The following is a 25,559-nucleotide window of genomic DNA, read 5'->3' as shown; positions in this document are numbered from 1 at the left end:
GCTGCTTCACTGTCGGCTGCGCGAGGAACAGAGTACATATAATGTGAAGATCATCTCCTTTGAAAGTACTCCATTCACTCTTTAATTCTAACCCCAAAAAGCTCTAAACAGTAGTCGCCGTTTTGATTTTAAAATCCCTGGTTAGATGACGCTCTGCTTCACATTTTCTGCACACACCCTGTCGATATGCGCCCCCTTTCTGGTTTTTCTCTCTTTCCCACAAGGAATTCGGGCGCGCATCCCTTTTGCAGCTATATTATCGAAATTTCCCTAGTTCCCAATACACTGCGCCACCTTTTATGTAGCTTTAAATTCGGATATCTCCACGTAAGCTGCCACGTAATGATAGCATGTGGCAGAGCATAGCCCTCGTAGATAGGAACAGTATGCGTAACACCATCACCCGAATCCAGCACAATACCTGTTGTCCTTCCACTGGCATACAATGAAAGCACAGCTTGGATAGCAACATACGTAGCTGGTGCATTGAATGTATCGAACCTGATTTGAGTCATCTTCTCTCGATTAGCTTTTGGATTGAGAGAAGCTTCAGTGAGCAAGACTGGATGCTCTTCAGGAGCAACTCGAAGCTCATTAAAGAATGTATGGTGCCAAATCTTTTCTATGTCATCCCAGTTGGTTACGATACCATGCTCATTAGGATATTTCAAGGTCAATATTCCCCACTTAGATTGGACCTCATCACCAACATATGCATCTTTCTGTCTCATACCCACCATAACACCAGTGCGCCAAGAACGACCCACAATACTAGGAAACACTGCCCTAGGAGCATCATCTCCAGCAAACCCAGAGCCTCCTTGATCTGCACATTTCGAATAAGAACAGGAATCATGGTATCCCAAGACACGATATCTCAAAAGGGCATTCTTGAAAACCAAACCTTATTTCATACATGCTCTCACATTTCCATACATGTCGAGAAGGGTGTTCCCTACTACAAGGTCTACCATAAGCATAAAGCTCCATAATTCACACCACACTTATGTACAGAAGCTTCGAGACTTGACTCAGCCTCAGCTCGTCTTATTGAACCTCATTTACAATATGAACATATGTACTTAGGCATCATATAATGACTCAAGTCATGACACTTAATCCCATGCATCTGGACTTGCATTTATTGGCCTCATATGCATGGTTTCACACCATAGACGTGCCATGGCACGACAACGCATGGTTCTTCTTTTTGGTCCAGAAAGACTAAGAGAGGTTTTAGCATCACCTAATCCTGTCATACTTCCCATTGTAGATTACACCATTTCCTTTAATGTGCATATTTTCATCTTGTTTTAGCTTAGTTTTATGAATCAAGAAGACATACTATAGGCTAATTTCTTATGCTAGGCAAGAAATACACATAGTTGTTGGTAGTAAGTTGCAATTTCAGCGTGTCATTCGTCGTATGTTTGGACCTAGGCAAGTAGCAGCCATTAATGCCTCAGTTAATCTATTTATTTTGCCTCAATTAATCCATTTATTTTGCCTTTGATTTGTTATGACATAAGCTTTGACGTCTACATTTTCATTCTATTTTGAAAAAAAGAAAGAAAAAAGAGAGAGAGAGAAAGAGAGTGAAGGAAGACCTTTGTGCAATTATATTTGTGCTTATTTTTCTTAAGCATGGATACCACTAGGCAAATGAGTGGGGTACCTTATTCTTTGGAAAGCCCGGTGAGGATGCCGAGTTGTTCTTATCAAACTTTAGAATGGCACTCCACATAAAGAGAGTGGTAGGAGACCAAGAATGCTTAGACATGTTTAAGTTGGTCCTACGAAGAGATGCTTCCACTTGGTTTCAATCTCTACCTGCACCCGCACGAGTAGATTACAAGGGGGTCATACAACTTTTTAGAGACAATTACTTCACTCCTTTGAATACACAAAAGCTATGGCAAGAAATATTTGCTCATAAGCAAAAGGATCTAGAGGACTACTTGAGTTATAAGCAAGAATTCTTACGTCTTTGGACTCTTTGGTTGCATAGTCTTCCTAACCCTAGAGATGGTGCAGAATTCTTGAAGACGGAGAGATTTATTGCAGGGATGTACCCATCACTAAAATTGCAAGTAGAGTCAGGAGAGCCCACGACATTTGATGTTGCTGAGGCTAGGGCTACCAAGAAACTCCGAAAGATGAGGTGTATGCTAGGGGGGGCTTTATCTTTGATGATTCAAAGCCTAGGGAAGAGGTACAATCTTGCACTCATAGAGAATTACCTGAGGTCACAGTTGAGGTGATAGAAAAGTTCAATGAGTCTTTAAATAACTTGTCTATCCACTTTGCACAAGCTGTGGAACAGAAGGGCCAAGCCAAAAGGGTTGAAGAACGAGAGCCACGACCTAGGCGACTCTTGGAATGTTGGAATTGCGGAGAGTCAGGGCATGGGATGTATAATTTTCCTTGGCCTTGTGGGGAGCCAAGGAAGACTAACATGAATTATCCAGTGATGAATGCAGGTGAAGGCACTAGTCAACAACAACCGATGATTTTGCAGAAGCCCAATGCAACAAGACCACCTCCACGGGGAGTGGAGTGGAAGGAATGCCGCCCTTGCCGGACCCAAATGTACATGTGGTAGAGGTAACAAAGGCCAAGGAGGTAGACATTGAAGAAAATGGTGTCAAACGAAGGCGTGGAAAAGAGAAGAAAAAGGAGGGTGTGGCATCACAAAGTGAACATGGACGAGGAAAGAAAGTGAAGGAAAACAAGGAAGTCAAGAGGAGACGACGTCGTATAAATCTCCAAGATTTTCCTCTTGGACATGGTATGGTTCCATACAACCTTTTGGAAGACATGAGAGGTAAGGGTCCTGATTTCTCGTGGCGTCAATTTCTAGCCTTATGTCCACAAGTTAGGAGAGAATTAACAAAGTCAGTGAGCACTAGGAGAAAAACAAAAGAGAATGTGCCTGTTGTAAAAATTTCACAAGCCAAGATGGATGAGGACATTACACCTATATTAGATTGCTACATCAAGGGAAGGCTAGTTAATAAGGGTCTAGTAGATGGGGGTGCAGAGTCGATTAATTTCTCTCTTCTTAAAAGGACTCAAAAATTCAACACTGCACACACATCTCTATGCAAAGAAGCATACAAATTTCAATGAGTGTTGCCATGATGCTATGGATTTCACAGATAACTTCAAATTCCAAGATGGTACTAGCCCTGAGGTGCAACCTAGAGATCAGTGGGGCGATGACCAAAGTTCAGGGTCTAGCGCACGAGTAAATCCAGACTAGATAGCTAACCTAGTACTAAGGAGATTGGGACAAACCTATCACCCACCCATGTAGCCACAACAACAGCAAGCGAATGAGGAGTGTACTACCTACAGGTCCTCGTCTTTGTGGAGCATGTGGCAGTAACCATAAAACCGAAGAATGTAATACCTTTTCTCCTCTAGTCACAAACCAACCCACAAAGAAGTGGTGCCAGGCCTGTGCTTGGAATTGTGAGATCCCTGTTCCCACCGAGCAACGGATTCGGGGTACTAGCAGCGGAAGTAGCACTTCTCGCGCGGGACAGGGGTCCCACGCTCGGGGCCTCGCCCACGGATATCCGGACAAGAGACTAATCCGTCGGTTTGTCCCAAACCGAAACCGGAAAAACTTCCTTTACCCGGAAAGCACGAGCGATTCCACCAGGATAACTCTTTACTCTAACGTAGTCAAGATCATTACTGATCAAACTGATCTGACTGCACCTTTAACGGTACTTGGTCAAATCAAGAAAGAACTTGCACTTGGATCATTGGGATCAACGCTTTTTTCCCCATCAAGAGGCATAGCCGTTGATTCCTATCCATAGAACAATTTCTATCCGGGATTTACTTCATCTATCGTAATAATAGAAATTAAATCTCGATTTACGGATCCATCAGTCCAGCCTAACCCCATCCGATCCCATGGGTTAGCCAACCGCCCAACCACTCTAGTGATGGGATCCAATTTGGAATTTGGTTAGGTTTTGTCCCGGGTACCAAGGAAAAGAGTTCCAAGGTCCCCTAGCCGGAAGTTCATGCAAACATAAAACTAGTCATACCACTTACACACCCAATATGAAATTGCCTTTTTCTTAGCATCAACTAGCTTTAAAACAATCCTTTAATAAAACCATTATGTCACTGATGACAATCCTCAAAGTCTCTGGTTGAATCCTTATTTCCAGTCATTCTTTCATCGGTATACTTATGGCATCATTGGCAACCAAAACGCTCACCACCTGTTCTCTCAGGGGCCTTTTCCATGGTTCCTAGCTCATAGTAACCGGCAATATATTCATATAATAGAATGGAGTCTCCGTGGAAGATCAGCAAGATCAACCCACAGATCCATATAAAAGAGCCATGGACTCATCTGTTGAGGACCAGCAAGGTCAATCAACCAGATCCATGCCCGGTTTCAGAAAACAACTCTTACTCCTTATTCCAATATCTTCCACGACGCACGTGTGGGTATCTTCGGCGACCCAGAGCCCGAGCACCGTATGGTCAGCACCCTCTAGGATCCTTCGCAGGTGACCTAGCGCTTCACTCATAGGCCGCTTCCTTGGTCCCTCATCCACCGTACCGGAAGCTCACCATTTAAATCGAGCCGAGGCTGGTCAAGACCTCGATCGACCTTGCTACGCGAGACGTCCTCCATTGACTCTCCGTCAGCAGTTGCAACTTTATCAGTTCAGTCTTCATGACCTTAATCCTCAAGACGGTCAAAATGCTTCTCCAGCATTCTTGACATAAAACAGTCATTTACAAACAGTCACAAATACAATTTCTATAACGAACTCTTGTCTTTCCATATTATCCACTCTCGGACCACATTACTTATTCCACATTCTATTCATACATCCACATTCACATGCATACATCCATTTTCACATCCTCATTCATACATCCACATTCACATACATACATCCACATCCGTATCTACATCCATACATTCACATCCACCTCTTCATTCACAATCACATCCATACATCCACATCTACATACATACATCCACATTTGTATCTACATCCATACATTCACATCCACCTCTTCATTCACAATCACATCCATACATCCACATCTACATACATACATCCATACATCCACATTTATATACATACGTCCATTTTTACATCCTCATTCATACATACACATCCACATACATACATACACATCCGTATCTACATCCATACATCCACATCCACATCAACATTCACATTCATACATATACATCTACATGTATACATCCACATCACATTCATACAACCATATTACATCCATTCTCGTCCTAACACATCCCATATACATCTTAACACATCCTAACTCGTCTTAACACATTCTATCACATCTCATACACATCTTATCACATCTTTTTACATCTCATACACCTCTTATCACATCCTATCACTTTCCATATGCATTTTATCAAATCTTATCACATCTCATACACATCTTTTCACATCTTTTTACATCTCATACACCTCTTATCACATCCTATCACTTTCCATACGCATCTTATCAATTCTTATCACATCTCATACACCTCTTATCACATCCTATCACTTTCCATACGCATCTTATCAATTCTTATCACATCTCATACACCTCTTATCACATCCTATCACTTTCCATACGCATCTTATCAATTCTTTTCACATCTCATACACCTCTTATCACATCTTATCACATTTCATATCTTTTTTTTAAAAGAGAATTCTTATATTTGATATAAGATTTCTCTACACATTTATTTATACATAAATTCCATTTAAGGAGACTAACACTTTCGAAATTAAAATCAATCTTTTATGCATCTTCTTATGCATAATTTCAATTTGGTAGGGAATTATACTTTTAGAATAAAAGAATTTCTCTTATGCATCTAAGTTAAGCATAAAATCCATTTATGAGGAAAATCACACTTTTAGTATAAAAAGAATATCTTTTATGCATACCTATATGCATGAAATCCAATATAATAAAAGTAACACTTTTGATATAAAAATTTTTCCTTTATGCATGAAAATTAAAAATGATAAAAGTAACACTTTTGATATAAAAATTTTCTTTTATGCATGAAAATTAAAAATGATAAAAGTAACACTTTTGATATAAAAAAAATTTCTTTTATGCATACTTCTATGCATGAAAATTAAAAATGATAAAAGTAACACTTTTGATATAAAAAATTTTCTTTTATGCATACTTCTATGCATGAAAATTAAAAATGATAATAGAACACTTTTAATATAAAAATTTTCTTTTATGCATACTTCTATGCATGAAAATTAAAAATGATAAAAGTAACACTTTTGATATAAAAAATTTTCCTTTATGCATACTTCTATGCATGAAAATTAAAAATGATAAAAGTAACACTTTTGATATAAAAATTTTTCCTTTATGCATACTTCTATGCATGAAAATTAAAAATGATAAAAGTAACACTTTTGATATAAAAATTTTCTTTTATGCATACTTTTATGCATGAAAATTAAAAATGATAAAAGTAACACTTTTGATATAAAAAAAGTTTCTTTTATGCATACTTCTATGCATGAAAATTAAAAATGATAAAAGTAACACTTTTGATATAAAAAATTTTCTTTTATGCATACTTCTATGCATGAAAATTAAAAATGATAAAAGTAACACTTTTGATATAAAAATTTTCTTTTATGCATACTTCTATGCATGAAAATTAAAAATGATAAAAGTAACACTTTTGATATAAAAATTTTTCCTTTATGCATACTTCTATGCATGAAAAGTAAAAATGATAAAAGTAACACTTTTGATATAAAAATTTTTCCTTTATGCATACTTCTATGCATGAAAATTAAAAATGATAAAAGTAACACTTTTGATATAAAAAATTTTCCTTTATGCATACTTCTATGCATGAAAATTAAAAATGATAAAAATAACACTTTTGATATAAAAATTTATCCACTATGCATACTTCTATGCATGAAATAAAAATGGTAAAAATAACACTTTTGATATAAAAATTTATCCATTATGCATACTTCTATGCATGAAATAAAAATGGTAAAAATAACACTTTTGATATAAAAATTTATCCATTATGCATACTTCTATGCATGAAATAAAAATGGTAAAAATAACACTTTTGATATAAAAACTTATCCTTTATGCATGATATTAAAATTCAATTTCTCCATGATTGTAATGAAATTCTTTCAATTAATCTAGGATGTTAATTCCTAGAATATGGTAGGAAGTCCTCTTTTTATGCTTTGAATGAAATTATTTATGCATAATTTTTATAAAAATTTTGCCATAGCTCCGCTGCTATGACTGATAAATCTCAATTTTTCTAAGGGATAATGCTTATCATTAAGGAAATAATTAAAATGATCTCTAATTGGATTATTAATCCATAATGGATTGAATCATCAATATACATAAACTAAAAGCATAGAAAAAAGCCATTAATTTGACCTCAAGCATAGCTTAATCTTGGGTTAAGGAAAAGCTTTATGAAAAGCTTGATTTGGATTGAGAACGGGTCATGAGTATGACCATTTCTTGAGTGAGAGAGAGAATTTACATAAAAATCATTAGAATTTAAACATAAATAAAAATTAACTTCAATAGCATTTATTAAATTATGTAACTCTTCACTACTATTCAAACTTCAATAGCATTTAAAAAACCATACCAATTAAACTTCTCAAGCTTGAGAGGGGTTGAGAAGAGAGAAACATTGAGAAATTATAGAAAGATCAATATTCACTAATTACCTTACAACTTGCTTGATTCTTTGTTCACGGTAGAGGCCCCCAACCAATCAATTGGTTAAGTATGTTGATGGAGCCACTAATGGGGATTGAAGAAAGAGGGAAGCTCCAAAAACTAGTGAATTATTAAATGAATTCACAGTTCTTGGCTTAGGTGGAGTAGAGTAACGATGCATAAACACTATCTATTTTTCAACAAGGGGGAGGCTTCTATTTATAGGAAAAATTGAGTTCCTAACCAAACAAACTGATTCTAGAATTTTCTAAATCAGTTTGGTCAATATTTGACCATTTTTAGGTCAGTTAAGCTAACTTTTTGGAACTAGACTTGAATGAGGAGAGAGGAGAGATGAAATATCTCAATTTTTATGAGTTTAAAACTCATTCAAGCATGTGAAATATGCACCTCCTTTAAAGAACTCCCCTTCCTTACATATGTGTCATAATGGAATCATTTTAATATTGCTCATAGTTTTTTTTACTAATAAACCTTGTACATTTTCAACTCTTCATCTTATGTGAGCATTTACTCATTTTTGGATACCCAAAATATCTCATATTTTTAATATTGCTCATAGTTTTTCACTAATAAACCTTGTACATTTTCAACTCTTCACCTTATGTGAGCATTTACTCATTTTTGGGTATCTTCTTTTTACAAATTTGGATTTATCTCTTCCCTACACATGGATTGCTGCTATTGGCCCATAGGAACCTTAATTGGACCATAGTCTAAAGATTTCTGAAAATCTAGACCCTTAGACTAAGGTTCTTTATACCTATTTCCAATTAATTCCAATTGCACATTGGAAAATTCTTTTTGAATTTCTGTTTCAGGGGAACTCATCTGAATTATAAGAGATATTTTTCTATCCAAAAATATTCAAAATGTGAATATTCTCTCTCTAGAATAATTTTCCTCTCTCTAGGCTAAAATGGGTCTTTATATTTCTGAAGAGGGTTGATTACAGGGGAAGATACTAGACATCAAAAAGGGGTTGGGGGAGGAATCTTACAGGAATTATACCCACACCACACAAGAATCACATTGCGAGAATGAGACAAGAGCGTGAGCACCAAAGGGGTGCAGTGGCTCCACAAATGCATCAATAGTATACTAATTTTGAACGTAAGCCACCGATGGCACAAGAGCAGGCACGACCTGTACTTGGAGCTAAACCTCCTGCTCCTGGGACTGCCCCTGTGAGGTTTGTTGACTATGACAATTCAAATATGTGTAGAGACTTGGTAAACTCAAGCTATGTGGAGGAGGAATATGCATCATATTCATCCAAGGAAAATCTATTTGAAAGTCCCGCATATCCAAGCCAAGCACTAGAGCCTCAACTGAGGAAACAAAATTCTTTGATGTTGCTAGGTGGCTACCAACCTAGGACTTCAGGCCCCTCAGGTCAATGGCAGTAAAGGAAAGTAGAAGCCAAACTAATGGGCCCCTGTTATGAGTGCAAAGAACCCCATTGGACTCGTGATTGTCCACATCGCCCAAGGCAAGCAGCTCGATCAAATACAACAGTACCACAGTTTCCACCAATTGAAAGATATTGTCTAAGGTGTTGTGTAAAACACTTTCCAAAGGATTGTTTGCTGAAACCACATGAGGAAGGTACCCTCGGGGGGGTCACTCGTATAAATATGTAAGTATCACGTGGGTTCAACAGAAGGACATTTTAAATATTTAAAACTTACAGAAATATATTTATAGAGGGGATTTATTTATTGTATTTTAAAAAAAATTTACAGATTTGAATAGGAAAGGATACATTATATTCACTAAAAAATTCACAGATAAGGGACTTTTTAAATAGGCCTTGAACGCACGTGATATAGAGGATTTACATATAGTGACCCCCCCGAGAAGGTACCTCTCAACCAAAGGTCTCACTCAACTTTGTAGAGGCACTTCCATCGCCACCTTCATCAGAGAATGAGGATGTCGTGCCACTTAGAGTCATGACTAGATCATAGACACAAAACATCCCAAGAAGTGCATATGAGGAGCATCAACCTCAACCTGGGCCTAGTGCTAAACAAGATGAGGCTAGTACAACCGAGGATAGTTCTAGGGGTTCTTTTTTTGTGGATAAGGTGAACGAGACTCTAGATGCCATCCATTGATGGTTATAGAAGTCGCATTGCAGCTTTACCTGAGCTACCCAAGAAGCTTCAAGAATACCCAAACCCTCGTGAGGAGAAGATCAATCTAGCTGTACATCAGCAACTCATTAGGGAAGCTCAATCAATACTTGAGGGCCCACCTCCACCTATCCCTTGGGGCCCAACCTCTCTTAAGCCAACATTAGAAACCATACCAGAAGTGCCATCAAGTTGGGAAATGAAAAGTGAGCTGATCTTACAAGCTCATAGCGAGAAGTCTGCACCAATTGACACCCCATTGAAAGAAGGCATTCTGCCACCACCTAGTCTTGCCTTCCCATGCAATGATGAAGTTATTGATGCTAATGAGGACATGGCAAATGAGATGTGGGTAGCAGTTCATGAGAAAGTTAATGAGAATATGTCCTCTATTATTTCACCTCCATTCTTTGAAGTGGATTTTACTAGGGGCACAGAAAACAACTTTAGACGCCCAAGCATCCAATTGTTTCTCCTAGAAGTAAGCATACAATGAAAACCTTACCATCTTATTTGGGAGAATATGAGAACCGTTCTCAAACATTGAGGATACCCTCCATGCATAGAAGGTTGACAAAGGAGATGGATATGGGTATCGTGCAAGCTATTTTGTCCAGTTCTGCAGAACTCTGTTTTAAGAACTACAGGAAGACAGATTGACTGTGAAGACACTGTGGGTGCTGCAAAGAGGTCTACAGTTGCCATTGGGTGTATGTATGCATATTGAAGTCACTGGTTGTGACATTTGAGAGTACTACAGTACCGCTGTGCAGAAAATACAGCAGTTTGTGCAGAAAAACCAGAGTGCAGTTTCTGGTAAAATTGTGTGTATGGCAAGATGTCGAATGATGGCATAACACAGATTGTGGCTGAGAAGCTGGACAAGAATAACTTCCATGCTTGGAGGTTCAGGTTGACAAATTTCCTGATGGGAAAAGGCTATTGGGACTACATAGAAGGTGAGCATGAAGAGGCACCGGAGATACCGGATATAAATCCGACTGCTACAGATGTGAAAGAGTTTAAAGACTGGAACCAAGGAGCCACGAAGGTTATGTATTGGCTCTCCATTAGTATACAGGACACCATGATTGGGCACATTCAGGATGCCAAGTCCCCCAAGGAGGCGTGGGACACCTTGGTAAAGCTCTATGAAACAAATACCAAGGCACGTAAGATACAGTTGAAGAACGAACTTCATACTGTGGAGAAAAAGAGCATGTCTGTGAATGACTATGCGCTGAAGATAAAGGGTATTGTGGAATCCCTTGCATCTATTGGTGTGTCAGTAGATGATGATGACAAGGTGGAAGTTTGTCTACGTGGTCTCGGGCCACAATACAAGGCGTTCAAGACATCTATTCAGACTCGGAAAAACATTCCCAACTTTACAGATTTGGTGTCTATGCTGATTATCGAAGAGAAGAACTTGGGTGAAGACCAACAGTCTTCACAAAGCAAAAACAGTTCAGAGCAACATGCCTTTTACACGAGTTCAGGAAGAGGACGAGGTAGAGGAGGTCGTGGACGCGGTCAAGGAGGTGGCTGAATAGGTAATCAAAATTATGGTCAGCAGCAGCAACAACAACAACAGTCCCAGAATCAACAACAACAATAACACGCAGGTGGAAGAGGCAAATTCAGAGGCAGGGGGAGTCAAAGAGGCCGTGGAAATTGGCAAAGGCAATATAATGATGCACGTGAATGCTATTATTGTGGTAAGCCTGGACATGTGCAGTCAGAATGTTATAAGAAGCAGGCTGACATGCAAAATGGGAAAGTGCAGCAAAACAACTATGCATCCTCAAGCAGAAATAATGAGGATAATGAAAGGTTGTTTGTTATGCAGCATGTTGTGAATGCCATGTTGAAAATGTTGATGCAGCACAAAAGAATAATGTATGGTATGTGGATTCAGGCGCTTCAAACCACATGACGAGTCATGGGGAGTGGTTCAAGGAGATGAAAAACCCAGAAAGACCAGGTTTTGTGGAAACAGGGGATGACACTGCTCATCCAATTGCCCACGTTGGAGATGTGCCATTGTCTATGCAAGATGGCAAAGTGAAGTACCTTGCAGATGTACTTCATGTACCGAACATAACAAAGAATCTGGTTTCAGTTGGCCAGATGATTGAGCAGGGTTTACAGGTTCGGTTTAACCCTGATGGGTGTTATGTTGAAGATTTCAAAGACAAGTGCAGGTTGGTTGCAAAAGGCAACAGAGTGGGCAGAATGTTTACATTGAATGTAGACATGCCTGAAATGAGTGCTGTGATGTTTGCAAATGGTTCAGAAATAGTTGCAGACACAGACATTTGGCATAAAAGAATTGGACATGTAAATGTGCAGAGATTAAAGTCTATGCAGACAAAAGGAATTGTGACAGGGCTGCCAAAATTTAAAGTGGAAGGTATGCAGAAAATATGTGAAGCATGCCAATTTGGGAAGCAAACAAAGCATGTGTTTCCACGTAACAGATATGTGAGCAGAAATGCACTAGATGTTGTGCATTCAGATGTATGGGGTCCTACGAAGACCATATCTATGGGAGGCTGCAGGTATTATGTGACTTTCATTGATGACCACACAAGGAAAGTGTGGGTATATTTCATGAAAGAGAAGAGTGAGGTGTTCACTCACTTTCAGAATTTTAGAGTTTTGGTTGAAAAGCAAACAGGGAAATATGTAAAGTGCCTAAGGTCAGATGGAGGGGGAGAGTACTTCTCCAATGAGTTCTCTGAATTTTTGAAGAATAATGGTATTCGGAGACAGTTTACATGCAGATACACTCCGCAGCAAAATGGAGTTGCTGAACGGAAAAACAGGCACATTGCTGAGATTGCGCGAGCATTGATGGAAGAGAAGAATATGCCGCATTGCTATTGGGCTGAGGCTGTTTCTACAGTAGTATACATCATGAACAGGACTGCAACTGCAGCCATACATGATGTAACTCCAGAGGAGAGGTTTACTGGCAGAAAACCAGATTTGTCTCATCTGAAAGTTTTTGGATGCATTGCATATGTGCATGTGCCAGATGAGCTGAGAACTAAGCTCGATCCGAAAGCTGAAAAATATGTGTTTATTGGATATTCCCTTGAGCAAAAGGGATACAGGTGTTATAACCCTGCTACACGTGAGTTGAGGGTAAGCAGGGATGTTGTCTTTGATGAGATGAGCAGCTGGTATGCTGCTGAAAAAGAAGCTATTGGGGCTGATGTGAGTGGAAGTAAGGTTGCACAAAATGCACGTCAGCAATCACAGTCTTTGAGTGGACCAGGAGAGTCCTCATCTAGTGGGTCTATTGATAGACCATGGAGTGGCACGCTGCATCATAATACCAGCCCTGCAAATGTGATTAGTACATCACGTAAAGAAAAAGAGAATCTTTCTATAATTTCTCAATGATTCTCTCTTCTCAACCCCTCTCAAGCTTGAGAAGTTTAATTGGTATGGTTTTTTTAAATGCTATTGAAGTTAATTGGTGAATAGTAGGGAAGAGTTACATAATTTAATAAATGCTATAGAAGTTAATTTCCATTTATGTTTAAATTCTAATGGTTTTTATGTAATTTCTCTCTCTCACTCAAGAAATGGTCATACTCATGAACCATTCTCAATTCAAATGAAGCTTTTCATAAAGCCTTTCCTTAATCCAAGATTAAGCTATGCTTGAGGCCAAATTAATGGCTTTTTGCTATGCTTTTAGTTTATGCACATTGATGATTCAATCCATTATGGATTGATGACCCAATTAGAGACCATTCTAATTGTTTTCTTAATGATCCAATTAGAGACCATTATGGATTGATGATCCAATTAGAGACCATTCTAATTATTTCTTTAATAATGAGCTTTATCCCTCAGAAAAAAATTGAGATTTATCAGTCATAGTAGCGGAGCTATGGCAAAATTTTATAGAAATTACGCATAAAATAAATTCATTCAAAGCATAAAAAGAGGAATTCCTACCATATTCTAGGAACTATCATCCTAGATTAATTAAAAGAACTTTATTATGCATGGAGATGTGGATGTTGCATGTAGATGTAGATGTATGGATGTGAGTGTGAATGTGGAGGTGGATGTATGCATGGGATGTGGATGTATGCATGTAGAAATAGATGTGTAGATGAGGATGTAAATGGAGATGTGGAAGGATGCATGTAGATGTAGAGGTATAGATGTAGATGTGAATGGAGATGTGGATGTATACATGTAGATGTAGATGTATAGATATAGTTGTGGATGTGGAGGTGGATGGATGCATGTAGATGTAGATGTATAGATGTAGATGGGAATGGAGATATGGATGTATGCATGTAGATGTAGTTGTGAATGGAGATGTATATGTATACATGTAGATGTAGATGTATAGATGTAGATGTGGATGTAGATGGGGAAGTATGCATGTAGATGTAGGTGTATAGACGTAGATGTGGATGTAGAGGTGGATGTATGCATGTAGATGTAGGTGTATAGACGTAGATGTGGATGTAGAGGTGGATGTATGCATGTAGATGTAGATGTATAGATGTGGATGTGAATGTGGAGTGGATGTATGCATGTAGATGTAGATGTATGGAGGTGAATGTGAATATAGTTGTGGATGTATGCATAGGGATGTAGATGTATGCATGTAGATGTGAATGTACGCATATAGTTGTGGATGTATGGATGTGAATATACGATTGTGATGTGAGGGAATCTGAAGTGATGAGATGGAAATGATGTGATGGGATGAGTATACATATAAATGGAATATGGAATAAGTAATGTAGATTGAGGAGGGATAATGTGGAAAAATGAAAGTTAAAATAGAAATTGTATTGTAAACTGTTTGTAAATGCTGTTTGTAAATGCTGTCTGTAAATGATTGTTTTATGTCAAGAATGCTGGGGGGGAGCATTTTGACCGTCTTGTGATTAAGGTCGTGATGAGAAAGTTGCAACTGCTGACGGGGAGTCAATGAAGGACGTCTCGCGTAGCAAGGTCGGCCGAGGTCTTGACCAGCCTCGGTGCGATTAAAATGGTGAGCTTCCGGTACGGTGGATGAGGGGCCAAGGAAGCGGCCTATGCGTGAAGCGCTAGGTTACCTGCGAAGGATCCTAGAGGGTGCTGACCATACGGTGCTCGGGCTCTGGGTCGCCTAGGATACCCACGCGTGCGTCGAGGAAGATATTGGAACAGAGTTGGAGTTGTTTTCTGAAATCGAGCATGGATCTGGTTGATTGACCTTGCTGGTCTTCAATGGATGAGTCCATGGCTCCTTATATGGATCTGTTGGTTGATCTTGCTGATCTTCAACGAGAGTCCATCATGTTAAGTGATTATATTGCCAAGTATTATGGGCTGGGAACTATCGAAACGGCTCCTGAGCGTTCTAGTTGCCAATGATGCCATAGATACTCTGATGAAGGAATGATGGGAAATTAAGAATCAATTGGATAAATTGGAAGATGGTGATCAATGATACTATGGTTTTATTAAAGGATTGTTTTAAACTGGTTGAATCTGGTTGAAAAACGCAATTTCATATTGGGTGTGTGAGTGGTGTGACTAGTTTTATTTTGCATGAACATCCGGCTAGGGGGCCTTGGAACTCTTTTCCTTGGTACCCGGGACAAAACCTAACCAAATTTTTAATTGGATCCCATCACTACAGTGGTTGGGCAGTTGGCTAACCCATGGGACTGGATGGGGTTAGGCTGGACTGATGGATCCGTAAATCGAGACTCAAACTTTTGTTTTTACGATAGAAAAAAAAAATCCCAGACAGAAACTGTTCTATGAATAGGAATCAACGGCTGTGCCTCTTGAATGGGGAAAAAAGCGTTGATCCCAATGATCCAAGTGCAAGTTTCTTCCTTGAACTGACTAAGTATCTTATAGATGTAATCGGATCATCTCGATCAGAAATGATCTTGACTACGTTAGAGTAAAAGGTTATCCTGGTGGAATCGCCCGTGCTTTCCGGTAGAGGAAGTTTTTTCGGATTCAGTTTTGGAACAACCCATGGATTAGTCTCTTATCCGGATATCCGTGGGCGAGGCCCCGAGTGTGGGACCCCTGTCCCGCGCGAGAAGCGCTACTTCCACTGCCAGTACCCTGAATCCGTTGCTCGGTGGGAACAGGGATCTTACACACTTTCCATACGCATCTTATCAATTCTTATCACATCTCATACACCTCTTATCACATCTTATCACATTTCATATCTTTTTTTTTAAAAGAGAATTCTTATATTTGATATAAGATTTCCCTACACATTTATTTATACATAAATTCCATTTAAGGAGACTAACACTTTCGAAATTAAAATCAATCTTTTATGCATCTTCTTATGCATAATTTCAATTTGGTAGGGAATTACACTTTTAGAATAAAAGAATTCCTCTTATGCATCTAAGTTAAGCAAAAAATCCATTTATGAGGAAAATCACACTTTTAGTATAAAAAGAATATCTTTTATGCATACCTATATGCATGAAATCCAATATGATAACAGTAACACTTTTGATATAAAAATTTTTCCTTTATGCATACTTCTATGCATGAAAATTAAAAATGATAAAAGTAACACTTTTGATATAAAAAATTTTCCTTTATGCATACTTCTATGCATGAAAATTAAAAATGATAAAAGTAACACTTTTGATATAAAAATTTTCTTTTATGCATACTTTTATGCATGAAAATTAAAAATGATAAAAGTAACACTTTTGATATAAAAAATTTTTCTTTTATGCATACTTCTATGCATGAAAATTCAAAATGATAAAAGTAACACTTTTGATATAAAAAATTTTCCTTTATGCATACTTCTATGCATGAAAATTAAAAATGATAAAAGTAACACTTTTGATTTAAAAATTTATCCACTATGCATACTTCTATGCATGAAATAAAAATGGTAAAAATAACACTTTTGATATAAAAATTTATCCATTATGCATACTTCTATGCATGAAATAAAAATGGTAAAAATAACACTTTTGATATAAAAATTTATCCATTATGCATACTTCTATGCATGAAATAAAAATGGTAAAAATAACACTTTTGATATAAAAATTTATCCATTATGCATACTTCTATGCATGAAATAAAAATGATAAAAATAACACTTTTGATATAAAAACTTATCCTTTATGCATGATATTAAAATTCAATTTCTCCATGATTGTAATGAAATTCTTTCAATTAATCTAGGATGATAATTCCTAGAATATGGTAGGAAGTCCTCTTTTTATTCTTTGAATGAAATTATTTTATGCATAATTTTTATAAAAATTTTGCCATAGCTCCGCTGCTATGACTGATAAATCTCAATTTTTCCAAGGGATAATGCTTATCATTAATGAAATAATTAAAATGATCTCTAATTGGATTATTAATCCATAATGGATTGAATCATCAATATACATAAACTAAAAGCATAGAAAAAAGCCATTAATTTGACCTCAAGCATAGCTTAATCTTGGGTTAAGGAAAAGCTTTATGAAAAGCTTGATTTGGATTGAGAACGGGTCATGAGTATGACCATTTCTTGAGTGAGAGAGAGAATTTACATAAAAATCATTAGAATTTAAACATAAATGAAAATTAACTTCAATAGCATTTATTAAATTATGTAACTCTTCACTACTATTCAAACTTCAATAGCATTTAAAAAACCATACCAATTAAACTTCTCAAGCTTGAGAGGGGTTGAGAAGAGAGAAACATTGAGAAATTATAGAAAGATCAATATTCACTAATTACCTTACAACTTGCTTTATTCTTTGTTCACGGTAGAGGCCCCCAACCAATCAATTGGTTAAGTATGTTGATGGAGCCACTAATGGGGATTGAAGAAAGAGGGAAGCTCCAAAAACTAGTGAATTATTAAATGAATTCATAGTTCTTGGCTTAGGTGAAGTAGAGTAACGATGCATAAACACTATATATTTTTCAACAAGGGGGAGGCTTCTATTTATAGGAAAAATTGAGCTCCTAACCAAACAAACTGATTCTAGAATTTTCTACATCAGTTTGGTCAATATTTGACCATTTTTAGGTCAGTTAAGCTAACTTTTTGGAACTAGACTTGAATGAGGAGAGAGGAGAGATGAAATATCTCAATTTTTATGAGTTTAAAACTCATTCAAGCATGTGAAATATGCACCTCCTTTAAAGAAATCCCCTTCCTTACATATGTGTCATAATGGAATCATTTTAATATTGCTCATAGTTTTTTACTAATAAACCTTGTACATTTTCAACTCTTCATCTTATGTGAAATATGCATCTCCTTTAAAGAATTCGCCTTCCTTAAATATGTGTCATAATGGAATCATTTTAATATTGCTCATAGTTTTTTACTAATAAACCTTGTATATTTTCAACTCTTCACCTTATGTGAGCATTTACTCATTTTTGGGTATCTTCTTTTTACAAATTTGGATTTATCTCTTCCCTACACATGGATTGATGCTATTGGCCCATAGGAACCTTAATTGGACCATAGTTTAAAGATTTCTGAAAATCTAGACCCTTAGACTAAGGTTCTTTATACCTATTTAAATGCGAGATGTCCTCATCTCGCAATTTGTGATAATTTCGCAAGATTCACGAATATGAGACTTAGAGAAAAATTTTAATCAAGATTAACCACCAAGATAAGTCTTAAAGAGAGCAAGATTCAAAATACGAACAAGATTTAAACTTTATTCATTCTCGGAACTTATACAGTAAAGATAGAGGAACTCTTTACACTTCCATAAGCCCGTCCATCATATGGTCACAAAAGCAGTCCTCACAAGCTGCACAAGTATAAGGTAACTCATCTATGGGAATGATTCTGTGGGTAATTGCTGCGCCTATCTCAGTGGTATGAGGTGTTCTAACAAAAGGACCTCTGAGAGGCAAGCCAAAAACGGGGTAAAGGCATATCTTCTCATGAGGAAGAAAACACGCCAGTAAGAAGACCTGCTCAGAAAACCCAAGATGTCTTGATCTCATGACGCAGTAGTATCGAGGACCCAAACCCAAGGCTTCGATAACCATGGCCAAGCGGACATTGTTACGAGAGTGCTGCTGACCCCAGGGTGTTACCCTAGTTATGTCTTGATAGGTCCGCCATTTGGTCTGCGCTACAGAAGTTCCTAGGTGAGGAAAAAGTGAGCGCTCATACTGTTCTATAAAATCCTTCTTCACAGACTCACTTGCGTCTTGAAGGTGAGGAATCATTATGGATAAAACTAATTCTTGTTGCCAAGCCATGAAGGAGATTAAGAAAGAAAGGAGATGGATGGGAGTAAGATTACTGCACATGAACGACAAGTAAAAGTTACGACTTATATAAAGGAAGAAGCTAGCGTAACTTAGAAGCCAACGGTAACTTGCCACTGAAGTTTTACCATCTTTCCATGATTTGGGTTTGGCATATTTTTCTATAGAAGGCATTTAGAACTTTGAGATGAGGAGATAAAGGAAGTTCATAAGCTAAATCACCTACTTTCTTTGGTCCACAATATCTGGGAGATAACTTCTTATACTTCCCAAGAGATAAAGAACTTCTTTTGGGCCGTACTCGAATGAAGACCAAAACCTTGATATCCAAAACATCGATTCTCACTTCTGAACTCATTGTTCTGAATCTTAAAACAGGTGGGACTCTTGAGAAGTATTCAGGGAAAAGGTTCTTCCTTTTTTAAACAGAATCTTTCTTTTATTTTAGAGAGAGAATAATTATAAGATCAGAAAGGGAGATTCTTACTCATGTATACCTCGAAGGCTGGGGGAGAATCTTACATTCTACCCCACTTGAAAAGTGCGAGATGTCCTCATCTCGCAAGGTAGAGGACAACTCTTTTTCTTAAGATCCAATTTATTCTGGGGTTCCTTATATTCTGGTCAACCCAACAGAATACGGGGATAATTATCCCTTATATAGAACTCATCATTAAATAACAATTCATTCAGATCATATCATTCATATCTTTAACACGATAATGGTCCATTAGACTGAAAATTTTCCTTCTGAACATTCCTCCACAGGAATTTTAGTTAAGCAAGTTCTCAATTTGTCATCCCTTAACTTAATCTACCGTCTCAAGTGTTAACAGTAGCAATCTGACAGCACAATCCACTAATCTCATAGTGATTTGCTGAAATCATTATCATCATTCCAGTTATGAATATCATCACTGGGACTCGTCCCATTCATCCTCATTGTGGTTTTGCTCAGCTTATTACATTTCAACTAAATTTCGAAAATCGTCATTTTTCAATCAGAATCCAATTCAATTCATCAATTCTCAAACAGAATTAAAAATCATATCAACCACATTCAAAATCATCATCTGGATAGCATTAACGCTTATAATTTCAAGTCTTAGATTTACTCGTATATACTGTCAGTAAAGAGCTGTAGTTATACTCTCGGTATATACGGGTAGTCATGATACTTGGAACTATAAGATAGATACCATCATGTCTAGGCCTCAAGCAAGTCAGGGTTCCATACAATTGCGGCATCTGAAAACCCAATTACTAAATTACAAATTTTTCAGTTTGAATATCAAATTGTATGAATTATATCACACAATTACAACCTTTTTGTGTTTCTTGATAAATTTTTGACATATTTGGCTTCTCAGTTGATCTTTATTAGCCAATTGCTTTGATGATTGTATCCTGTGACATCAAAATACTCTTCCAAGGCTTCCACCCATTTCTCCACAGCCTCACCCAAGTTCTCCCCTTCTCCTTTGAAGGGTCCTGGCTGAGACCTATGAAGAGCCTTGCGAACATTAAGGTCAAGCTCGTCATCTTCAGAGACAGGGTCTGGCTGACGACCACGGTTTCCTCGTCTCATGATTTTGCCAAAATTTATATATTATTAAATTTTTATTTTGATATTATTCACGAGATCCTAAGACTTAAGAGTTCGGAAAACAATTTCTTATACAAGACAAGATCTTAATGGAGATCTATGGCATAAGTCCGATAACAGATTTTTTTTTTCTTTATCAGCAGTAGATCGTTCGCCATAAACAATCATTTATTCAACAGGAATTTTTTAACAGGAAAACGTTTCTTTATTTATATAAAAGTTGCAATATATACATAGAGCAACTCGGCTCTGAGTTCAAAATCTCCTCGAAAGACATATAAGAGGACCGTACTGGGCCATAGTCATGCCCTGTTACATAAGTTCTCTAACTGCGAAGGGAGCTATTATTTTCTCCTTAGGGATAAATCGACTAAGGAGTCTATAAACTCGGCAAGCACGTCTGAAATTTTGAGGCATTGAAAGATATAGAATGACACCACGCGTCATTTTCAGCTTTATCAAAATCATGGCCAATGAGAGGTTCTGCCTCAGCATTGCACGCCGGTTATAAGAGGCGTGGATATATAGCCCTGCAACCCACTTATGCTGTTGTCTCTCCACTGGGTTAGGAAAATATAATTCCTCGAAATGGCGTGCGAGTCTTGCTTGGCTTGTTCGTGTTGAAGCGAAAGAGATGAGATGCTCGAAGGCAAATGCAATCATATCTTGAGACTGGGTGAGGTCGGGAATACCAGATAAATGGAAAACTTCCATCTATAAAAACAATTTCTTTGATTAAAATTTCTTCATTAAAGCAGCTTACGGAATGAAAATACATTATGAAAATGCTGTTTCTGAATTCTTATTACCAATTTCAGATAAGAATTTTATTATCTTTATTAGCTTTCAAAACCTGCTCTGATACCAACTGTGAGATCCCTGTTCCCACCGAGCAACTGATTCGGGGTACTAGCAGCGGAAGTAGCACTTCTTGCGCGGGACAGGGGTCCCACACTCGGGGCCTCGCCCACGGATATCCGGACAGAGACTAATCCGACGGTTTGTCCAAAACCGAAACCGGAAAAACTTCCTTTACCCGGAAAGCACGAGCGATTCCACCAGGATAACTCTTTACTCTAACGTAGTCAAGATCATTACTGATCAAACTGATCTGACTGCACCTTTAACGGTACTTGGTCAAATCAAGGAAGAACTTGCACTTGGATCATTGGGATCAACGCTTTTTTCCCCATCAAGAGGCACAGCCGTTGATTCCTATCCATAGAACAATTTCTATCCGGGATTTACTTCATCTATCGTAATAATAGAAATTAAATCTCGATTTACGGATCCATCAGTCCAGCCTAACCCCATCCGATCCCATGGGTTAGCCAACCGCCCAACCACTGTAGTGATGGGATCCAATTTGGAATTTGGTTAGGTTTTGTCCCGGGTACCAAGGAAAAGAGTTCCAAGGCCCCCTAGCCGGAAGTTCATGCAAACATAAAACTAGTCATACCACTTACACACCCAATATGAAATTGCCTTTTTCTTAGCATCAACTAGCTTTAAAACAATCCTTTAATAAAACCATTATGTCACTGATGACAATCCTCAAAGTCTCTGGTTGAATCCTTATTTCCAGTCATTCTTTCATCGGTATACTTATGGCATCATTGGCAACTAAAACGCTCACCACCTGTTCTCTCAGGGGCCTTTTCCATGGTTCCTAGCTCATAGTAACCGGCAATATATTCATATAATAGAATGGAGTCTCCATGGAAGATCAGCAAGATCAACCCACAGATCCATATAAAAGAGCCATGGACTCATCTGTTGAGGACCAGCAAGGTCAATCAACCAGATCCATGCCTGGTTTCAGAAAACAACTCTTACTCCTTATTCCAATATCTTTCACGACGCACGTGTGGGTATCTTCGGCGACCCAAAGCCCGAGCACCGTATGGTCAGCACCCTCTAGGATCCTTCGCAGGTGACCTAGCGCTTCACTCATAGGCCGCTTCCTTGGTCCCTCACATCCACCGTACCGGAAGCTCACCATTTAAATCGAGCCGAGGCTGGTCAAGACCTCGATCGACCTTGCTACGCGAGACGTCCTCCATTGACTCTCCGTCAGCAGTTGCAACTTTATCAGTTCAGTCTTCATGACCTTAATCCTCAAGACGGTCAAAATGCTTCTCCAGCATTCTTGACATAAAATAGTCATTTACAAACAGTTACAAATACAGTTTCTATAACGAACTCTTGTCTTTCCATATTATCCACTCTCGGACCACATTACTTATTCCACATTCCATTCAGTGTGTACTCGTTCTCATCCATTCACTCATATAGACTACATTATCTCACATACATCTTCATATTCATTATTCCATTCAGTGTGTACTCGTTCTCATCCATTCACTCATATAGACTACATTATCTCACATACATCTTCATATTCATTATTCTACATACATATCCATGTTCGTACGTCCACGTCATACATCCAATTTCACATTCATACATACGCATCTACATGCATACATCCACATCTACATTCATACATCCATACCTCCATTTCCACATCCACACATCCACATTCATATTCATACATCCACATTCACATGCATACATCCATTTTCACATCCTCATTCATACATCCACATTCACATACATACATCCACATCCGTATCTACATCCATACATTCACATCCACCTCTTCATTCACAATCACATCCATACATCCACATCTACATACATACATCCACATCTGTATCTACATCCATACATTCACATCCACCTCTTCATTCACAATCACATCCATACATCCACATCTACATACATACATCCACATCTACATACATACATCCCTACATCCACATCTATATACATACGTCCATTTTTACATCCTCATTCATACATACATATCCACATACATACATACACATCCGTATCTACATCCATACATCCACATCCACATCAACATTCACATTCATACATATACATCTACATGTATACATCCACATCACATTCATACAACCATATTACATCCATTCTCGTCCTAACACATCCCATATACATCTTAACACATCCTAACTCATCTTAACACATTCTATCACATCTCATACACATCTTATCACATCTTTTTACATCTCATACACCTCTTATCACATCCTATCACTTTCCATACGCATCTTATCAAATCTTATCACATCTCATACACATCTTATCACATCTTTTTACATCTCATATACCTCTTATCACATCCTATCACTTTCCATACGCATCTTATCAATTCTTATCACATCTCATACACCTCTTATCACATCCTATCACTTTCCATACGCATCTTATCAATTCTTATCACATCTCATACACCTCTTATCACATCTTATCACATTTCATATCTTTTTTTTTTAAAAGAGAATTCTTATATTTGATATAAGATTTCTCTACACATTTATTTATACATAAATTTCATTTAAGGAGACTAATACTTTCGAAATTAAAATCAATCTTTTATGCATCTTCTTATGCATAATTTCAATTTGGTAGGGAATTACACTTTTAGAATAAAAGAATTCCTCTTATGCATCTAAGTTAAGCAAAAAATCCATTTATGAGGAAAATCACACTTTTAGTATAAAAAGAATATCTTTTATGCATACCTATATGCATGAAATCCAATATGATAACAGTAACACTTTTGATATAAAATTTTTTTCTTTATGCATACTTCTATGCATGAAAATTAAAAATGATAAAAGTAACACTTTTGATATAAAAAATTTTCCTTTATGCATACTTCTATGCATGAAAATTAAAAATGATAAAAGTAACACTTTTGATATAAAAATTTTCTTTTATGCATACTTTTATGCATGAAAATTAAAAATGATAAAAGTAACACTTTTGATATTAAAAAATTTTCTTTTATGCATACTTCTATGCATGAAAATTCAAAATGATAAAAGTAACACTTTTGATATAAAAAATTTTCCTTTATGCATACTTCTATGCATGAAAATTAAAAATGATAAAAGTAACACTTTTGATTTAAAAATTTTCCTTTATGCATACTTCTATGCATGAAATAAAAATGGTAAAAATAACACTTGATTTAAAAATTTATCCATTATGCATACTTCTATGCATGAAATAAAAATGGTAAAAATAACACTTTTGATATAAAAATTTATCCATTATGCATACTTCTATGCATGAAATAAAAATGATAAAAATAACACTTTTGATATAAAAACTTATCCTTTATGCATGATATTAAAATTCAATTTCTCCATGATTGTAATGAAATTCTTTCAATTAATCTAGGATGATAATTCCTAGAATATGGTAGGAAGTCCTCTTTTTATGCTTTGAATGAAATTATTTTATGCATAATTTTTATAAAAATTTTGCCATAGCTCCGCTGCTATGACTGATAAATCTCAATTTTTCTAAGGGATAATGCTTATCATTAAGGAAATAATTAAAATGATCTTTAATTGGATTATTAATCCATAATGGATTGAATCATCAATATACATAAACTAAAAGCATAGAAAAAAGCCATTAATTTGACCTCAAGCATAGCTTAATCTTGGGTTAAGGAAAAGCTTTATGAAAAGCTTGATTTGGATTGAGAAGGGGTCATGAGTATGACCATTTCTTGAGTGAGAGAGAGAATTTACATAAAAATCATTAGAATTTAAACATAAATGAAAATTAACTTCAATAGCATTTATTAAATTATGTAACTCTTCACTACTATTCAAACTTCAATAGCATTTAAAAAACCATACCAATTA

General features: G+C 37.0%; 1 protein-coding gene across 1 annotated transcript in view; it reads right to left on the bottom strand.

Annotated features, from left to right (window-relative positions):
- Positions 1–25,559, bottom strand: part of LOC147625671 (uncharacterized) — a 44,606-nt gene that overhangs the window by 8,059 nt on the left and 10,988 nt on the right. The window contains exon 2 of the mRNA XM_086817714.1: positions 287–826. Within this exon, the coding sequence (XP_086673840.1) occupies positions 287–826 (540 nt within the window). The remainder of the gene's footprint in view (positions 1–286; positions 827–25,559) is intronic.

Source organism: Cibotium barometz, chromosome 23, assembly GCF_041138505.1.
Source record: "Cibotium barometz isolate CiBa-2024 chromosome 23, ASM4113850v1, whole genome shotgun sequence".
In the NCBI taxonomy this organism is placed as follows: domain Eukaryota; kingdom Viridiplantae; phylum Streptophyta; class Polypodiopsida; order Cyatheales; family Cibotiaceae; genus Cibotium; species Cibotium barometz.
The sequence above is the reverse complement of the archived record's forward strand: the minus strand, read 5'-3'. Positions and strand labels throughout refer to the sequence as shown.